This window comes from Channa argus, chromosome 3 (assembly GCF_033026475.1).
Source record: "Channa argus isolate prfri chromosome 3, Channa argus male v1.0, whole genome shotgun sequence".
Classification (NCBI taxonomy): Eukaryota; Metazoa; Chordata; class Actinopteri; order Anabantiformes; family Channidae; genus Channa; species Channa argus.
Genome location: NC_090199.1, coordinates 19,514,119 through 19,531,946, shown reverse-complemented (window position 1 = coordinate 19,531,946; position 17,828 = coordinate 19,514,119). Strand labels below are relative to the sequence as shown.

Genomic DNA, 17,828 nt, shown 5'->3' with positions numbered 1-17,828 from the left:
CGTACGGGAGACATTGGTAATGTAAAATCAAATTTTCTCTTTTTAGCTGTGTCAATAAGAAAACACAGCAATTTCCCACAACAAAGCAAAAAGACATGAATAAAACCCAATGAATGCTAAGCCAGTAGTCTGTGCAGATGTTGCACTTTAGCTCTGCATTTGCACAGCTTCAACAGTGACCAGATGTTACACTGAAGTAGATTTTTCCCGTCAGAGACACAAGGAGAAATAAGAACAAAGGAGAATATTAATCTGTTTACATTCACTGTAACCTGTAAAAAAAACTTAAGGCATTTCCAGCATCAGTATCTCCACTATTAGCTCAACAAGCAGAGAGAGAAGTTGACTCAGCAGCCAAAATGCCACTGGGACAGTATGCCGATTGACTAAAAAAGGCCTCTGAGTGACTGCCTATGACCTTCAGTATGACTGTTGCTAAAGGAAAATAACAGGGTTTCCATAACAGTGTCGCTAACACTACCACTAACCCAAGGCCAAACACACATGGCAGAAAGGAGGCAGGTAGAGCGTTTGGACAGTAATAAGCATACACACTTTGTATTAGTGAATTTTTCATTAACCGCTATGCTGCAAGCTTATTTTCAACCCACACGAATAAACTCTGACCTAATAAGGAAAGTCACACACAAACCACTGTATATTTGCAAACTCCATTTGGGCTCAAACTAAAAGCAGTGTGGTGTAACAGCAAAAAAATGTAACCACAAACACATTGGGCCTCAAATATTTTTTGACAGTAAACAACTCAACAGACAGGGAGACTCCAGTTCGCGCACGCGTGCGTGTGTTTGTGTGTGCGTGTGCGCATAAATGCCTGATGGTAAAATCTCTTTTAGGTTTGAGAGAAAATTTTGTTGCACAATTTGTGAGAATGATGTTTATATTAAGTTTTCAACAGGACTTTCAAGATTTCATCATGAGATCTATTGAGACCAGATGTCTAAAGTTTTCAATCATATGACCTTGACACAAACAAAAATTAAGAATGCAATTTTGAAATGTAGTAATCTTTCTCTTGGCACCCTTTAGTGACAGAAAATGGTGCCACTCACACAAATAAGAACATAAATTCTTTATACCACTATGCCACATGTATGTATACCACATACCACTATGTATGTACCCTCACCAATGTGTGCTCCCAATGAATTTTCCATGATGCTGAGCTAATTTAAGGCTTCATGAAGTGAATAATAAATTTAAACAGAGCATTAAAAGCACAGATTTAGTTTTATGGCAAATGATGGCAGCATGATTACCACAAATAAGCCTAAAACAAATATTTCTGAAGGCATGTCTTTTAATTCTGCCAAATTTATTTGTTTTTGTGTCCCAAACAGGAGCAGCTGATGTAGCAAATAAAACCTTTTTGGCACATCCAACAAACAAACTATTTGTTTTGTTTTGTTTTTTCTATAGCTGCTTGTTAATCTTATTACTCTGAACTGCGGGGATACAATGCAAATGTTGTATGAAAAATGTATCATATTAGGAGAAAACTGTCAGGAGATACCATAATGTTGTCTGTCTGGGCTTAGCTATCTGAAAGCAAACACATTTAAATTTTCAAACTATAGAGGAGTGATTGGTTTTCAATGGCCAAAATCAATATTTATACATTTTAGATTAGAATAATCTATATTTCAAGAAACCTATTAAAATGTGGTCCTAAAAATGAAGAGCATAGTCCAACACATTTGAAATATAATTCTCCACTTGTTTCTTTGACATGATCAAGGGAATCAAGGAACACTACAGATATTTTAAGCTACTGCTTTTCAGCTATGCAAAGATAACACACAAAGGTAAAAAACACACTCGTCATATAGAGCATAATTCTGTATTTGAGGCCTACTTCGGTTTTGGCACCAATGCTGCTTTCAACAATATACTTGCTCAAAGCTCACAGCTCACATTTTCAGAACAGCTGGAAGACATTTCTTTGTCTGTTCTTTTCCTATTTGTGTATATTGCCTTGGGAACTACTTCATTTGTCCATCCTTGTATCTTTCTTTCCTTCCCCATGTGTCTTCCCTCAAAGCAGAGAAGCCATGGAGTGAGAAAGGAGAAAGGTAAACAAATGAAAGGGAAGCAAAGAAGGGAACTTGGTGTTCTGTTTGAGCATATGGCTCAGCCCTCTGGATCAGTTCCCACTGCCCTTTACCAACTGCTTGCATCTTCCAACTGCAAACATTGCAAAATTATTTTACACACACACACACACACATACACACACACACACACTTCCTGATACAGATACAGTAAAACAGTAATAGTTATATAGAAGTGCACAATGACAGCAAAAAGGTTCATACTAATCTGACAGTGTAATGCTTTCTATCTACGATACACAAGAAAGACAACAAGCATCATTATGTAAATGGTATTAAACACCAAAATGTTTCTTATAAATATTATAAATCTGTAAATCACAGTAAAACAATCAAAAAACTTGCTAATAAAAAACAAAACAAACAAACAAACAAACAAACAAAAAAACGGATTGGTACTGCTGCTTTTTACACTGCTATTAAAAGCCCATCAGATAAACCCAACAGAAGATACCTTACCACAAAGTCACTGAATTCACAGTTGCCATTTAAAGTAGTGAGAAACCTAATAAAATACTTTGGGTTCACTGCACACCGACGCCAACGTTCGTCAAGCACAAACTCAACCCCAGAGTGTCAAGTGTGATCAACTTCAAAGTAACAGCAAAATGGAGAAATGCAAAAGGTCTATTAAGGCCTCCTCAGGGAAGCTTTCAGAGATATGCACCTCAGCCCAGTCTCACCTCCCACTGACGTCAAAGCCCTATTAAGGCCAAATCAGCCTAGCAGCAATTCCCCCCCTTTTTTTTTTCCAAAATATCTGCACTGTTGATACAGTTTGTGCGAGCATGGATCAGGATGTGTGCGTGTGAGTAGCTGTGTGTGATGACATCACTAGGGGTACAGAGGGGAAATAAGTTGGAAGGAGAAAATGTTTGGAGTTTGGAGACAGACACAAGGCAGAGCCATATTGTATTAATTACCCAGCAAAACATTCTTACCTCAGAGAAAGGTTAAACGCTGGCTTGGCTCAGTTTTATTACAGTTTCATTCTTTCTTTGTCAACCTGATAGAGGCACTGCTGTACATGAATTATTTTACCTACAGCATTTGCAACGTTTTTCAGAACAACAGAATTCTTGCCAAAAAACAAAGGGTATTAGATTGGGTTAAACTGAAAATCTGCAAGTAGAGGGCACATATACCTGGATTTAGCTTCCAGAAATACACATGCTACAGACCTTAGAAAAAACAGAAGTTGGTAACTTTCCTCACGTTTGTGAGGAATATAAATCTTGGGTACTGGGGCTATGAGATCATGTTATTTTTCCTGAACAGCAGCCACTGATTGACCACAAAAGACAAACAAGGCATAGCACAGACTCCACAATATGACCCTCAAAACAAAGCAAAAGCCATAATTTTTCTTTCAGGTTGTCTCATCTCCTACTCTTATTTATGTCACATCTTCTTCCATCACATCTGTAGCTTTATCCAACTGAGTCACTTTTAACTTACGCATGTGCACACACGCCCAGACAAACATTCAAAAGGGTCAATTGGAAAAAAATATATATATATATATATATATATATATATATATATATATATATATATATATATATATATATATATATATATATATATATATATATATATATAAATAAATTCTCAAGATGAGCGGAAAGGCAGAAGTGGGTGCATTTGTGTCTGCATATGGGCGCTATACATGAAAAGAGGACTCAACACCCACCTCACTCCATTCTCCCTATGAATTCTGTGACTGTGGCACAGGGCTTTTCGAACAGGATCGTCCTCATTGGAGAAAGATGGTGGGATGAAAGTGATTCATACTTATACAAATACACACAAGCATGCAAACTAAGAAAAGAAATGTGTGGGAAGTGATCAACAAATTGTTCTCACCAAAGAAACAGGACATTTAGGTCAGAAAGTAACAGGCTTAGTAGTAAAAACTGAGTACAGGGTGTTCGATACAGAGTGAATCAGCAGTACAAGCACTACAACTGCCATGATTACTGCAACCTATGTATGCAGATTTTAATGCCCGGTACACTAATTAGCCACATCATCAACACCACCTGGTGAATTTAACACTATGGCGGCCAGGGGTCAGCATGGTCACTCTGACCAGCCTGCAGCTGCGCAGCAACCTGTGATGCACTGTGTGTTCTCAAACCTGTTCATCACAGCCAGCACATTTTTTCCATGGTGCTGTTTATGTGTGAGTGTTTAGCCTGTACAAGTGTATTTACATGTGGATTCCAGCATCAGTAGGTTTCATAACCTGCACCCCTCTGCTCTTGAAAAAAAATATTTTCTTAGTAATGAGAGCAGCTGTTTTCCAGTGGATGAATAACAGAGCTAACAGAAACAACCATAAAATAGGATAGTCAAACAGATAAAAAAAAAATCCTAAAATGATGTGATTTCAGGAATTTCTAAGGGGCTGTGAAGGGCAGCAACACATTGATTGGAGCTAAGCAGACTGCTTGTTAAGACCTCTTTAGGTCTATTTAAAGAGCTGCCACATCTGCCCCCTGTTTGCCTTTCCAAGGCTGTAAAACCTGAAAAGTGAAAGGAGAGTGAACCGTGATGGAAGAGGAGGAGATAGTCTTCATGAGATGGGCAGTGAGTGTTTGCACCACAGGCTTCAGATGAACAGAATGACATTTATACGTACAAATCAACTGTCTCAAGTGTTTTTCCCCTTTCTGCTTGCTGGTACACTTAAGATGACTATAGTTATGGAAAATATGAAACTGAAAATACACAGTACACACCCAGTGTCCTCGAACAGCATCTAATCGAGAACATCTGAAATCATCCAAAAATAATATATATGAAGGCATGTCCATGTCAGATAATTGGGGGTTACATCTTGTTTGCAAAATGTTTTGATTCCTCAAATTTCCCAGTAGGGGTTGTTTTAAATAAACAAATAAACAAATAAGTAAGTAAGTAAGTAAGGTCATATGGTCTATTAAGGCCTCACAGTCATAGACCTGGTACAAAATATTGTGTACTTAAGAATTAAGACCAAAATGTCTACATTCAGCTTTTCCTGCAACCTAGGGTGTAAGCATCTGGGTCTATTACTGTGGAAATCAAAATGTTGCTACACAAACAATAAATGGGCCTAACAAGGTAAGTAAAAATAAGCAATAAGAGTGAAAAAGTGAAAATAAGAATTAAAACAGGAACATCCTAAATAAACACATCACAGGTACTGCAGATAAAAACTGACTCAGGTGAAAAAGTGTCCAAAAAGGGGAAATTATATCTCTACCTTTTTGCTACAATCACATGAGGGACACTTATTCTCCACTGAATGCACCCTCTTTCTTTTTCTCTCTCTCTCTCTCTCTCTCTCACACACACACACACACACAGAGAGTTTCTATTGCCCCCCTATGACTGCAAGAGACTGTACATTAATTTTCAGTGTAAAGGTTTTGTTTACTTTCAGCAGGTATTAGTAAGATCATGATCTTGGTGTTTCTTCATCACAATCGTCTTGTGTGGAAGTGACAGATAAAAGATTTCACAGGCTTGTACAAAACTGCCGTCTCTTGCTTCATATATGAGGAGAAGTTAACCGACTAGGAACAGAGACAAACTGGCTCACTTTGCAGGTGACACCAGCACAGCTTAGTATTCGTTCTGTTTCCCTAAATTGTCATTATATGGTTTTGTACGGTGGAAAAACACAGCACTCGAGAAGTTAACTTGAGCTATACAGGATGCACCACACTAAAAATCAAACTTGTCACTATATCCATCAAAGCACAGGTGGGCTTTCATTTCCAATCTAGCTGGAAGTCCTTAACTTGAATGACAGCACGGCAAGTTTATTTGTAGAACACATTTCGTTGCAAAAAAATTCAATGTGCTTTGCATCTAACAGGGGACAGAAAACATCAAATAAAAACATTCTGCAATACAGTAATACAAATACACACTCGTGCGATACATACACATAGCTCAACAGTGGGAAAAAAAGAGAGATAATTTACTACAGCCTTTGTAATAAAATACTTTTCATGTTTGCCAGTTTAATAAACACATCTAACATCAAGGGCATCTGACTTCAGAATATAACGTTTATGAGCCAAAATATTTCAAATTAAAATAACGTCAAACATTAATGCGGCTGAGAACAGTTGCTACCCAATAACGCAAAGATATTTGCCTTTCCTCTCAACAGGAATCCTGGGAGAGAAGCATACAGTACCCCAACCCCACGCAACTTTTACTGAACACAGCTGGTGATGGCTCAGTTCATTATTTTCGCTTTATCTTCAGCAAATATTTACTGTCTGGCCAATGCTTTCATCCATATGTCAACAACTATTACATTTATAATTTTTATTTGATCTTATCATGACTGAGGGTGTCCAAAGGGTGAATCACACAGCCGTTTTTAAATGTTGTTTAGAGCAATAGTTAAAAATGCACTAGATGAATTGCAACAGAAACCAAGACTTAAATCATGATACAACGTTGATTATCCGGGGAGCATAGGGTTTGTGAATGTGCTATAGAAAAAACACATTTTATGTCCATGTCACTGTCATTATTTTCTTTTGACTAAATTATTATTATTTTTTCACTTTTCACAATTTCATTTAATTCATTATTCTTTTGGTCTGTGATCAGTGATTAAAGGCAAAACCAAAAATATTTAAATTACTATACTATACGACCAACTAAAAAGCCAAGTTTCTCATTCAAGACTACTATGAGACTAGATTATTAATTAATGAACAGCCTTAATTTTTATTGAAACTACTTTTGGAATGTTTGGCAACTTTGGTAGGAATATTTAAGTTTTGCCTAAGGGTAGTGACACACCAGGCTGCGGTTGTCGCCCTATTTTTTGCATTGAGCCCACACCACTGGCATTGGTTTCTAGGCTCATGTTGGCATGTTGTTACTATAATATTGGATTTTGTTTGTTGATTAATGTAATAATTAATGTTTATGTTATTAATGTTTGTTTGTTGATTAATGTTAAGAAAAAATAAATCATGCATTTCCAGTGAATTAACCGCCACCTGCAATGAAAAACTGCTATAAATAACTGCAGCTAAATTCAACTACGTGAAAGCAACAGTTTCATTGTTTACCTGGAATATCAGTACAATACCGTAAAATAATAAAAACACACAATTTTGCACACAGTGGTGCTAGATCACAGCCTTTAGGGAAGGTAAGACTATATCATCTGCCTCATTATTTGACAGTTATCTTAAGAATGGTCTTGCACTATAATCACTATAATCCACACCGCTGTGGGGTTAATGGTAGGGATGGATAGCACTAGTTACCATAGAAACGAGAGATGATAACGAAGTGTGTCAGCATATAGCTATCTATAGCCTTCCTAATATGTATGTCTGTGTGTGTGTGCACGTGTGTGAGTGTGTGTGTGTGGGCTGAGCTGTTCTTCTAAAGATGCGTTGCACCTGTGTGTGGGCAGGAGGCACAGAAAAACACAGCTTGATGACCAGTGTGCGCTAGTGTATTCTTATCCTGAGTGTAAAAGTAACCTCGGTAACACATAGGAAAAGAGAATCTTTCAGAACTATCTAGCAAGTACAAAACAGATGCAGTCATGAATCATAATCGATTTTGAAAGCATTCACAAAGACAGACATATACATTTATGATCTTATGATACATTCCAATTAAGGTGTTTGGGAGTTACACATCTTTGACATCTGCTTTCAAACAAAACAAAATAAAAGAATGGATAAACATTTGATTACGTTTACATAAATGCAGAAAAAAAACTCTTGCATGAGCAATAGTGCCCAAAGTTAAGGTGTAGCCACTGCCAAATTCCTTTTGAACGCTTGCAATTGGGGCACTATGTGATATGTGAAGTGTTATATTACAGACAAAGTTCTATCAATACTGACATAAACCTGCTCACATTAAAGCAGAAACTTGACACTTTCATGTAGTACCAAATGTTTTATTTCAAACTCCAATTGCTAAGGCACAAAGTGGGAAATACAAAATGTATTCCTGTCCAGATAACTGTAGTTATGGTCTGGAATGTACTTTAAAGCTGCTGCAGTGGCATGGAGTAACACCATTTTAATGCACCTGTAAACAAGCCGCAATCCTGCTGACAAAGGTAAAAGAGCTTCTCAGAAACCACTGGATGCACTAAACAAACGATGACTTCCTTATTAACTCTTCTTCTTCTTCATATTTTATATGACCAATCAAGCTTCTCCCGACTCATGTCTACATCTTTTATTTCTTACCCTCTTCCATTTACATATTGAACTTTACAGTAAGTACCTCACATTATTGTGCTTCTATCCACTTCTATCACCATCTCTTTCTTCCTGCTCTCATCCTGTCTTGGAAAATCTCTGGTAAATTGTTCCCTCTTGTCTCTTGACAGACAGATGAAGAAAGAGCAACTAATTTCTTTTCCATTTCTCTGCTCTACCTCCTTTTCTACTGCATGTTTACTATGTGTGGGTCTGCGGAATTAAAGCAGGTACAAGCAGCTAATGTACAAATACAGCTCTGTGACTGTGCACACGTACACATTTACAAACACACCCTTACTACAAGTGAAAGTATAGAGGGTGGGAAATGACCATCAGAAACTTAAAATTGATCAGAAGACAACTCACACTTTATAGTCTTCAAGAGTAAATGCTAGTCAGAAATAAAAGCTAACAGTCAGCAATACAGCCAAAGACCTAATCAGTGTCAGAGCACACAGAACACAGTAGATAGGCAGCCACTGATAGTGTAGCCAAATAAGCAACAAGCCACTTTAAAGCTATTTTCACACTCAAGTGATAGTGTTATCAATGCAACATTTGCTGAAGTAATGGAGATATTACAAACTTGTTTCATGCTTAAAGGACAACAATGTGTTAATCTCGACCTTGCGATAATGTTTCTCCTCAACCCCTTCAGTGGAAGGTCACTCACTGGACTGACCTGAGGTGTGCACTCCAATATGAAAGGTTTGATGGAAAACAAAACGGGCCACGCTTAGACAGCAACAGTGAAAAAGCACAAGGCTGAGAGAACAACAAACTATATTCATTCTAAGGTTGTGTGGAAATGTAGGATATGCAGGGTAAAAATATAAAGCCTATCATATTAAGATTCTGGAGTGCAAAGACCCTGAACATGTAAGAGCTGGACGACTGTCGCCCAGCATCAGGCTCATGTCAGCCAGTATCATACGCGTTTTCATCGAAGCGTGCTTTATCTTTAAAATTGGACAAGCGCAGGCTAAAAACTTTTTCAGCTCTTCTTAATACACTGTGACAATGTAAAGGTCAGAGTACAACAGTATTTCATTACATCATCAATTAACTACTAGTCTTAATTTCTGACATATTACTTCACACATACCTTCCTGCATCACTGCACAAGAGAGAACAAATCCAGGCAAAAAATACACTATTCCATGTAATTTCTGTCATGTGTCATGGTAAGAGTTTCTCAACGACAGGCTGGGAAACCTCTAATGAAAAACACATGTGCATAAACCCATTTGTAGGCATTTGGTAGAGTGCAGTAAATGAATGTCTGTAATGTCAAGCACTGTAACGACACTGTGCTTCATCTCTCAATAATTTTATTAGCTCACACTTATTTTCCACACAGTCTCTCAACCTTTTACGATAACAGTTCTTTCTAACACAAGCTAGTCTCTCTGAAAATCTAAAAAATATTTCATTAACAAAGTCGCACCACTTTAGTTTTAGTTTGTGCCTCTGTTATTTATCACATGTAATGCTAATAACTTAATGAACCAAAGTAGGTAATTAATGAAGCAAAAATGTACAAAGGCAGCTATAAATTGGGGATCACATATAAATTGTAACATTTTCTCATAAATGGTTCCAACACAAATGTAGATTGTGTGCACAAACTACTAATTATATTCTGATCACTGATCAAACCTGTCTACACAAAGTTCATTTTGTGGGCGTGTGGTTTAGGCTCACCTTCATTTCACACTAGCCCCTCAGGGGCATGTAGTGATAAAAACAGAAACACTGCAGTGTGGACCCACAGTGGCAACATTTAGCATTTTTAACAGTCCACATTGACCACAGCAAGAAGGGTGGCTTAGGTCTAAAGAATCAGCTGCTCTGCCTCTGTTTTCAGGCACACATAACACATTTAGCAGCCACCTTCAGACTGTGGCCGCTGGTAGAAAATGACTCTTATCCCTCCTGTGATTTGTTGGTGCAGTAGGGAGAAATGGTGGAATAAATCTTCTTCTTCTCCGTGGTGACACAAGGCAGTTTTATAGAAGAACCTGAATTGGTTTGCAGCACATAAAACTGGAGAGGATTTATTCATAATGGATAAACTTGGGTAAGATGGTCACAAGTTAGGAGACTCTAAAAAAAATTATTGTTAGAAATAAAGTCGTACCTATCATACCATATAATCACAGCAATTCCATGTTTTATTAAAGCAAAAACACATAGAACATTGTAAAATAATCAAGCTACATTCTAAAAAGCTATCATCAGGGTTTTGCTCTGTTTCAGTATGTCGAGAACCAGTGATACACTTCATCACCCCATGTGGGTCATTATCAGCATTAACCTAGCATCTCAGGACTATACGGATGGATGCTGGGTATTTACAAGAACACAAAAAAGAGAGGATGATGAGCCCTGTTAAGTGTGAGCGTGTTGCTGCCAAACAATAGAAATGAGAACACTTGTGGATATGTAAAAGAGAACAGAATCTGTTCCAAATAAAAGTATAGCAGACCCTCCCTCTATAGAGTGTCACTGTCAGCAAGGCGTGACAATCTCATGTAGCTCTTGTGTCATGAAACAGCCTTTCAATACACATGCACAGAGGCACACAGACACACAAAACACACAAACAGCCATCTAGGAAATGAGAATGGGCCTCATCCGTGGATAATGGTCCATCACAATCCATGATGGTTTCCTCTAGAAGAGTAAATGGCAGTAAATGGGATGTTGATTGAATCACAGCATTGTCATGTACACCAGATGGCAAGAAGGCCTTGCACCTTACCATGACACCAAAGAAACAAACAGCGTCTAACAGGCTTGCTACATGAAGCCTGGAATGGATGGGAAGGCAGAAAATAATAATTCTGAAAGAATGCTTGTGAAAAAAAACAACAGATATACAGAGTTTAACCCAAAGTCCAACTCTCAAGTAGCCTAATTAACCATAGCACTGGCTTCACAAGAGGAGAATTCCCTCACAGAGATCAATATTTTCTCATATTGTACAAATTTATAGTAAATTTCTTTACATCAGCCCATCTAAATGCATGAATATCCACCCCTCCAAGGACAATGTTTACTTCAATTACTTTGCATAGACAAAAATAGTTTGAATTGTCTGGAAAGCCTCACTGTCCTCACTGAGCTATAGCACATTTGTTCTCGCTGCTTTTTAGCTCTCCCAAGCCTGTGGACACATGAAATTAACTGCTGGCGTCATGGAAACATCCTCCCGGATTGAACAATGGCAACCAATCTTGTTAAAGAGGCCTTATTAAAAGGGGGTCTTAACAAACCAGCCACAACTGACAGGTTTTTTTTTTCATCCAATGTGAAAGAAGTAACCAGGGGGAAGAGACACTATTCCCAACACTGATGTGACCTTCTGCTGACTATTGTCAATAAAAAACTGTTTCCATCACCACAATTTCATAGATGGTACTGTTGGATAAAGTCATGCTTGAGAGCTGATACTATGTCATAACATAACATGAACAATTGCCGGATATGTACATCTATGACTGAAAATCCCTTGTGGGAGAAAGGATAATATCACACAGCTGTTCTAATCCAATTACTCCACTTCATGCATCCAGTACAACACTTACACAACTGCTATTGAGTGCTGACTGGTGTTTTGGATGCCAGCTGCCTTTAGACAAATGGTTGTCAGGGTGTCTGTTTTAATATCTCAATAATATCAGCTGTGTGGACGCAGGTTACACCACATGGTGTGAGCCCAAGTAGTGTTTCAGTAAATGAATGCAATGTAAGTGTTTTTTGGCAAGTGTGTGGCATACTACAATATCATTTATTCATTCTCTCTAATGAATTCTGGCTTAACTGGGACTTGCAGACATGCTTATGCTGGCGTGAGATAACAGCCAGGGTGTCTTTCCAGCAATCCATCCAGCCATTCACTCAACCAGCCAGCCCTACATCCACCCATTTATGCAGTCATCCATCTTTGATTCAGCCAATCCATTCTCACAGCCTGCCAGCAGCACCTGAACAAGCAACTTCGCTTTCCAAAAGTCATTACAGGATCTCAAAGGGGATTAAGCATTCCCAGTGCTATCTGCTTAATGTTCATTGAAAACTTAAACATGCATACAAAGTGAATAGAGGGGAGCTATGTTTAACACAGGGTTTAACCAGCTGTTTTAGTGCTGCTGAAAAAGTTAAACTTCACTGACTTTTAATAGTAATAAGAACGGTAGACACAATTTGTCACAACTTTGAGTTAACTCTGGGTATGACAGCTAATGCAGAGAGAAGCTGTTGCCCCAGCACAACTCTCAATGCAGATGTTGGTGTTTTATAATCAAAAGGTACTATAATCTTTCAGTTATTGCAAGAGCTAACAGCCATACAGCCAAGGGGTACAACACTCTATAAACTACCTCAAATGGACTCAAAACATGCTAAGCCCTGAATGGGTGTCTTTGTCTAGCCTTTGTTGAAGGTCACTATGGATAATGGACAAAAAGAGGCTGCTTTTCTAGCTGCTTCAGATTTCCCCCTGAAAGTACACAAATTCCAATGAAAACCAATTTCATTTATATATTCTGTCTCCTCTGAGGCTTTAAACAAGTTTCTGATGTTCTTTTAACGATGCAGATGAAGCTGTTCGTGTGTAAAATCCAAACTGTAATAAAATCTTTCCTGAACCAATGCCATGTTAACTGTACCGTGAGTACAGTCTCTGAAAGCAGGTGCACTGCTGGAAACACACAGTGCCTCAGATGATCTTAAAGCCTGGGTGATGTCAGCAATTTTCTCGTGAACTTGAAAAGGGGCATGTCAGCCAAAGTCAGGGAAGTGTACTCAACAGCTGCTGCGGCGGATAAGAAAGACGTGAAGGTAGACAGAGGGCGAGACAGAGCAGGAGAAGTGAAGCATCCATGCATTTCTCCTGTGATGTATCACATTGCTGTCCCTTCAATGAAAAAATGGTCACAGTGGCTGATGAATGGCTTTACTCACAGGAGGAGAACAGTGCACAGTTATCCCCAAGGCACTGGGAAGGGAAAATGATTATTTCTTGGCTAAGTAGTTCAGGTTAGAGTTACATCTAAATCTTCTTCTGAGATGGAATTTTAAACCAGTAATCAACCACAGAAGCTATGCTGTGACTGAATTGCTGATGTTACTGAGTTACCTGGATTTCTTCATTTCATACAAATTGACTCATCCCAACACTGAACATTATGCTCACATGTTTTCAGTGAGGAGTCTGAAATTTACAATAAGGATTTTGGTCTTTCAGAACTTACATAGACCTGGAAGGTGTATAACTATTTTTCAATGTATTCAAGGGTGAATACTTAGCATTTCTGTAATGTAACTTAATTAATCTTAAATCTTAAATCCTATCGAGCCCTGAGATGTTACAGTCCTACCTTATGTCCACTATAGTATCCATGATGTAAATTTCTTTGCATTTCAAGTCTATAAGGGTCGGTGTGCACTCCCTTCAGACGTCAACATGCAGCTCAAAAATTTGTGTCTGCACAGACCTTCCCCAGTGCCAGGATAAGGAAATGTTGCCCTATTCCTTCAACTCAAAAAACTATTGTAATTACTTGTGTGATATTGTAGATGAAGAAGAAAACTGGAGAAACACAGTAGTAATATGGCAGATACACATCCATATCGGCAGGGGACTCTTAAGAAGACACAGAATAGAGACTCACAGACCAACTCGTACTCTGGTATTGCTAAATGATTTCTTCAATGTGTACAGTGTTTGTTAACTTGTATAAACACCATCCAGTCCAACATCTGCTGTAGTATGGCTGTGACGCAACACGGCCACGCAGCAGACAGTAATCTCTTCCCAGAGACACAGAGAGACCATGACCTTGCATGTCCCTATGACTCCATATCTAAGTGCATGTGTACATGCGTGTGCACACGACACTGGGGAATTAAAAAATATATATCTCAGAACTTCCTGCATTACCCCCACTCCTCCCTCTATTTCTTTCGTCCTGCCATCCTTTTCCCCCTTCTGTCGCTAACCCTCAACCCCTTCAGCCACCAGTGCTTTATCCTTACTCGACATCCATCCTTTCTAACTTTTTTTTTTTTTTTTTTTATATAGCATCAGTCACTTCCTCCTTCCTCTGCCCTGTAGACAGGCAGAAAACTTTGGCTCAACTTCGAGGAGACGAGGGATGACCCTCAGCCCAATGTGTGCAGCCACGATAAGAACAAACCACAACAACCCCATTTCCCTCTTCACCACTGGGTAAACTTCTTTCTAAGTTAGGCGTGTCAACAGACAATGACGTGCTGCTTCCTGGGTATCATCCAAACGGGGCTGTAATTTTTATACTTGCAGAACAATGGATAACTGCTGTACTTGTTGTTTGCTGAAATATGTATAAATAAGGCATCTTTTCCTATATAAACATAAAGTGAACTGCTGTCTTAGTACAATTTTTGTAATGTTCTGAATTTCTAATGTCACAGATGTGTGCACTTTGGTTCTAATTATATGCCTAAAAGTACAAGTCTCCCGTTTTGATCGTCTATAGGTATAATACGTTCATACCACAGTTTAGATTTGGTCTGCGTGGTAAAGGAAGCCTTGTCCTCTGTAGCAACGTATGGTAACAGGAAGTTACAGGAACAGGTGCTGATAAGGCCAGCCTTACTTTTAAAGAAAAGAATTATTTTGAGCCATGTGAATAAAATGTTTCCACAAGTATGATTAAGTTTTCAGTTGTAAATCAAAGTGTGCCTTTTTTTGTTTCTGCACATTATACCTTAAGATTAAGAATGAATCTTAACCCAAGTTTCTAAATATTACAAATGCAAATAAACCTCTAAATGTCTGCAATTGTGATCCATTTGTCAGCTTTTGTGGTGGGACAAGCCTTTTAGGGCATTCTACGGATTTAAGATCCAATGTAGCCTACTGTATATATACACAAAAGTACTCAAGTATGTATGCAAAAAAAACAAACACATTTTTTGTGAATTTTTTCTCTTTAATGAAACACCATTACTATTATGCCAACTATAGCAATGCTGTCACATAAAAAATAAATATGTTATTCTTGGCAACAGTTTCATGTAAATGTGAATCTATTCCATTAGCCTATATCACAAAACCGGGCATAACACCTCCCACATAATTCCATAGTGGTCTTTTCAATTCATCCAGTGTTCTGAGAAAGACGATACCAGAGCATCATTAGAGCAAGAGACTGTATGGAAAGAAATGTAAGTGCCCAGTAAAATGTCTAAAGCAAATACCTTTCCCTTTATTTAATTATTATTGCCAATGCATTGCGTGTTTAAGCTTTGTGATGTGTCTGTAGAGAGGGCCCATCTCATCTGGGTGTGCAACTCAGGATCTGAATTGACAAGATGTCAGTGGAGACACTGCTCTGCAGCGAGACCATTATTCCACCTGACTAACGACCCTCAGCTGTGAGAAAATCCAACAACGCCACCCACGCATCACAACAAGACAGGCCACAGAGATGAGTTAGGAAACAACATGAGTGATAATTGAAGAAGGTGTCGCTCTGCTGTACAGTATACATGCCAGGACAACAGAGCAATCATCTTCACCTTCTAATTTTAGATTGAGTCGTGAGGCCAAATACACAAAAAAAGCTGAACACAGACAATTTGCCTTTCTCTCTGAGATCAATCAGTGCAGTACAAGTGCAACAGTATGAAACTGCACTAACTGCACTGCATAGCTCTGCATTGTGTTAGTGTCATCATGTGCAACCAATAAAGCAGCATGACTTTGGAGCAAAGCAATTTACGTGATGTGTGTCTGTGTGTTTGAGAGAGAGCAAATTAGAGTTAGGTCTCTGTATGAATAACAGTGCTGAAATTACAACATTGTCATGGTCTTATAGTGCGTCTTCCTGTATGCTGATCATTTAACGATTTAATAATCTAATTGTGCATCAAACCAACTGCCAAATTTATAGCAGATCGTTAATTAAATGTTTCATGAGACCACAGTGCAAAACTGTTGGCTTTGAAATTTTCCGGATGGAACAAGCTATGTTTAGCCATTATTGATGTTTTTTTAACCTAAGGGTGGGTGTGTGTGTGTGTGTGTGTGTGTGTGTGTGTGTGTGTGTGTGTTTAAACAAAAAGTAGGAATTACAATGTCAACTTAGCACAATGGCTTTAAAGGGCTTCATGAAGACGTAGTGACAGAGGGACAGGAGAGATGGATGAGTAAACTTCACCTGAATTCTTACACTTCGTGTAGCCTAAGCTCCCGCCACATGTCAAACTCGTCTGAACAGCAGCTTGCAGAAACCCAGTCTTAGCAATAATGAGACAAAGAAGAGGTGGACAACTTACCTCCTCTACCGTGAGAGGCATGCATATCCTGTACTCTTTCTGCAACATCTTCCCCCGGTGCGCGTCTGTTGTGCGTATTCACAATGTGTCAAAACAGCCAAGTAAATGTTCCCTCCACCGCGCGACGGATGTGTGTAATGCCTGGAGACGTGTCAGCGCATGTGGAAAGATGTACAGACAATGTTATGAAACACACCCCGAGTTCGGACTGAGTTCTTTCATCGGAACCAGTGGTCTCTCTCTCTCTCTCTCTCTCTCTCTCTGGCACGGCTACGTGAGGGCAAAAAATGAGCTCGCTTTAAGATTGTCCCCTCCTATCCCCCCCTCCGATGGGTCAAGTTACACCTAAACTGCGCCAAACAGAACCGGAAACTTTGTATTGTGGAATTCAAAATAAGACTGCATTGCGTTACTAAAGTACAATTGCATCAGCTTCTTGTAAGGACCCTGCAGAGAGATATATATATATATATATATATATATATATATATATATAGAGAGAGAGAGAGAGAGAGAGAGAGAGAGAGAGAGAAAGAGAGATTTAATGCATTTGCTGTAGCTTGATGAAATTAGCGTATATTTCTAAATCACATCTACTCGGGTTCGAGAAGCGAACCAAACATTTTTGCATAATGCATAATTTCTATAGTTGAAAACAATATATGAGGTTAAACTGTTTTGAATACAGATCTAAGTTATAAAGTAATTAAGAAAATCCGTAAGTGAAATTGTCATTTCTTGGATGGAAGTATGCAAAATGTGGATGCAGTACATGCTATCGCTTGTTCTTCTCAGTATCCCGTTTTAGTACCAGGCTACTGTCTTTCTACAGTAAGTTTTGTCCTTATCGACAAAACACATGTATTCACTACGCCTTCATTTTGAAACGTTAATGGCCGGATGTGGTATTGCCTAACTTTGTTCGCAACACACAACTATACGGGAAAACGCTAAAAGTAAATGTCCAAATTGCTGACAAAGAACATACATGTTCTTAGAGCGCTGTTTAAAAAAGCCCTACTTCACTCCAATCTAAACATTTAGGTTGCTTTCTTCAACAATATATGGACGAAAGTACAGTTTGAAAAAAGAGGCAGTTTGCTTTCTTGACTTG

General features: G+C 38.6%; 1 protein-coding gene across 1 annotated transcript in view; it reads right to left on the bottom strand.

Annotated features, from left to right (window-relative positions):
- Positions 1-17,034, bottom strand: part of LOC137123629 (cytoplasmic phosphatidylinositol transfer protein 1-like) — a 61,233-nt gene extending 44,199 nt beyond the window's left edge. Inside the window, exon 1 of the mRNA XM_067497659.1 lies at positions 16,715-17,034. Coding sequence (XP_067353760.1) covers positions 16,715-16,762 — 48 coding nt within the window. The 5' untranslated portion in view covers positions 16,763-17,034. The remainder of the gene's footprint in view (positions 1-16,714) is intronic.
- Between the last annotated feature and the right edge of the window lie 794 nt (positions 17,035-17,828).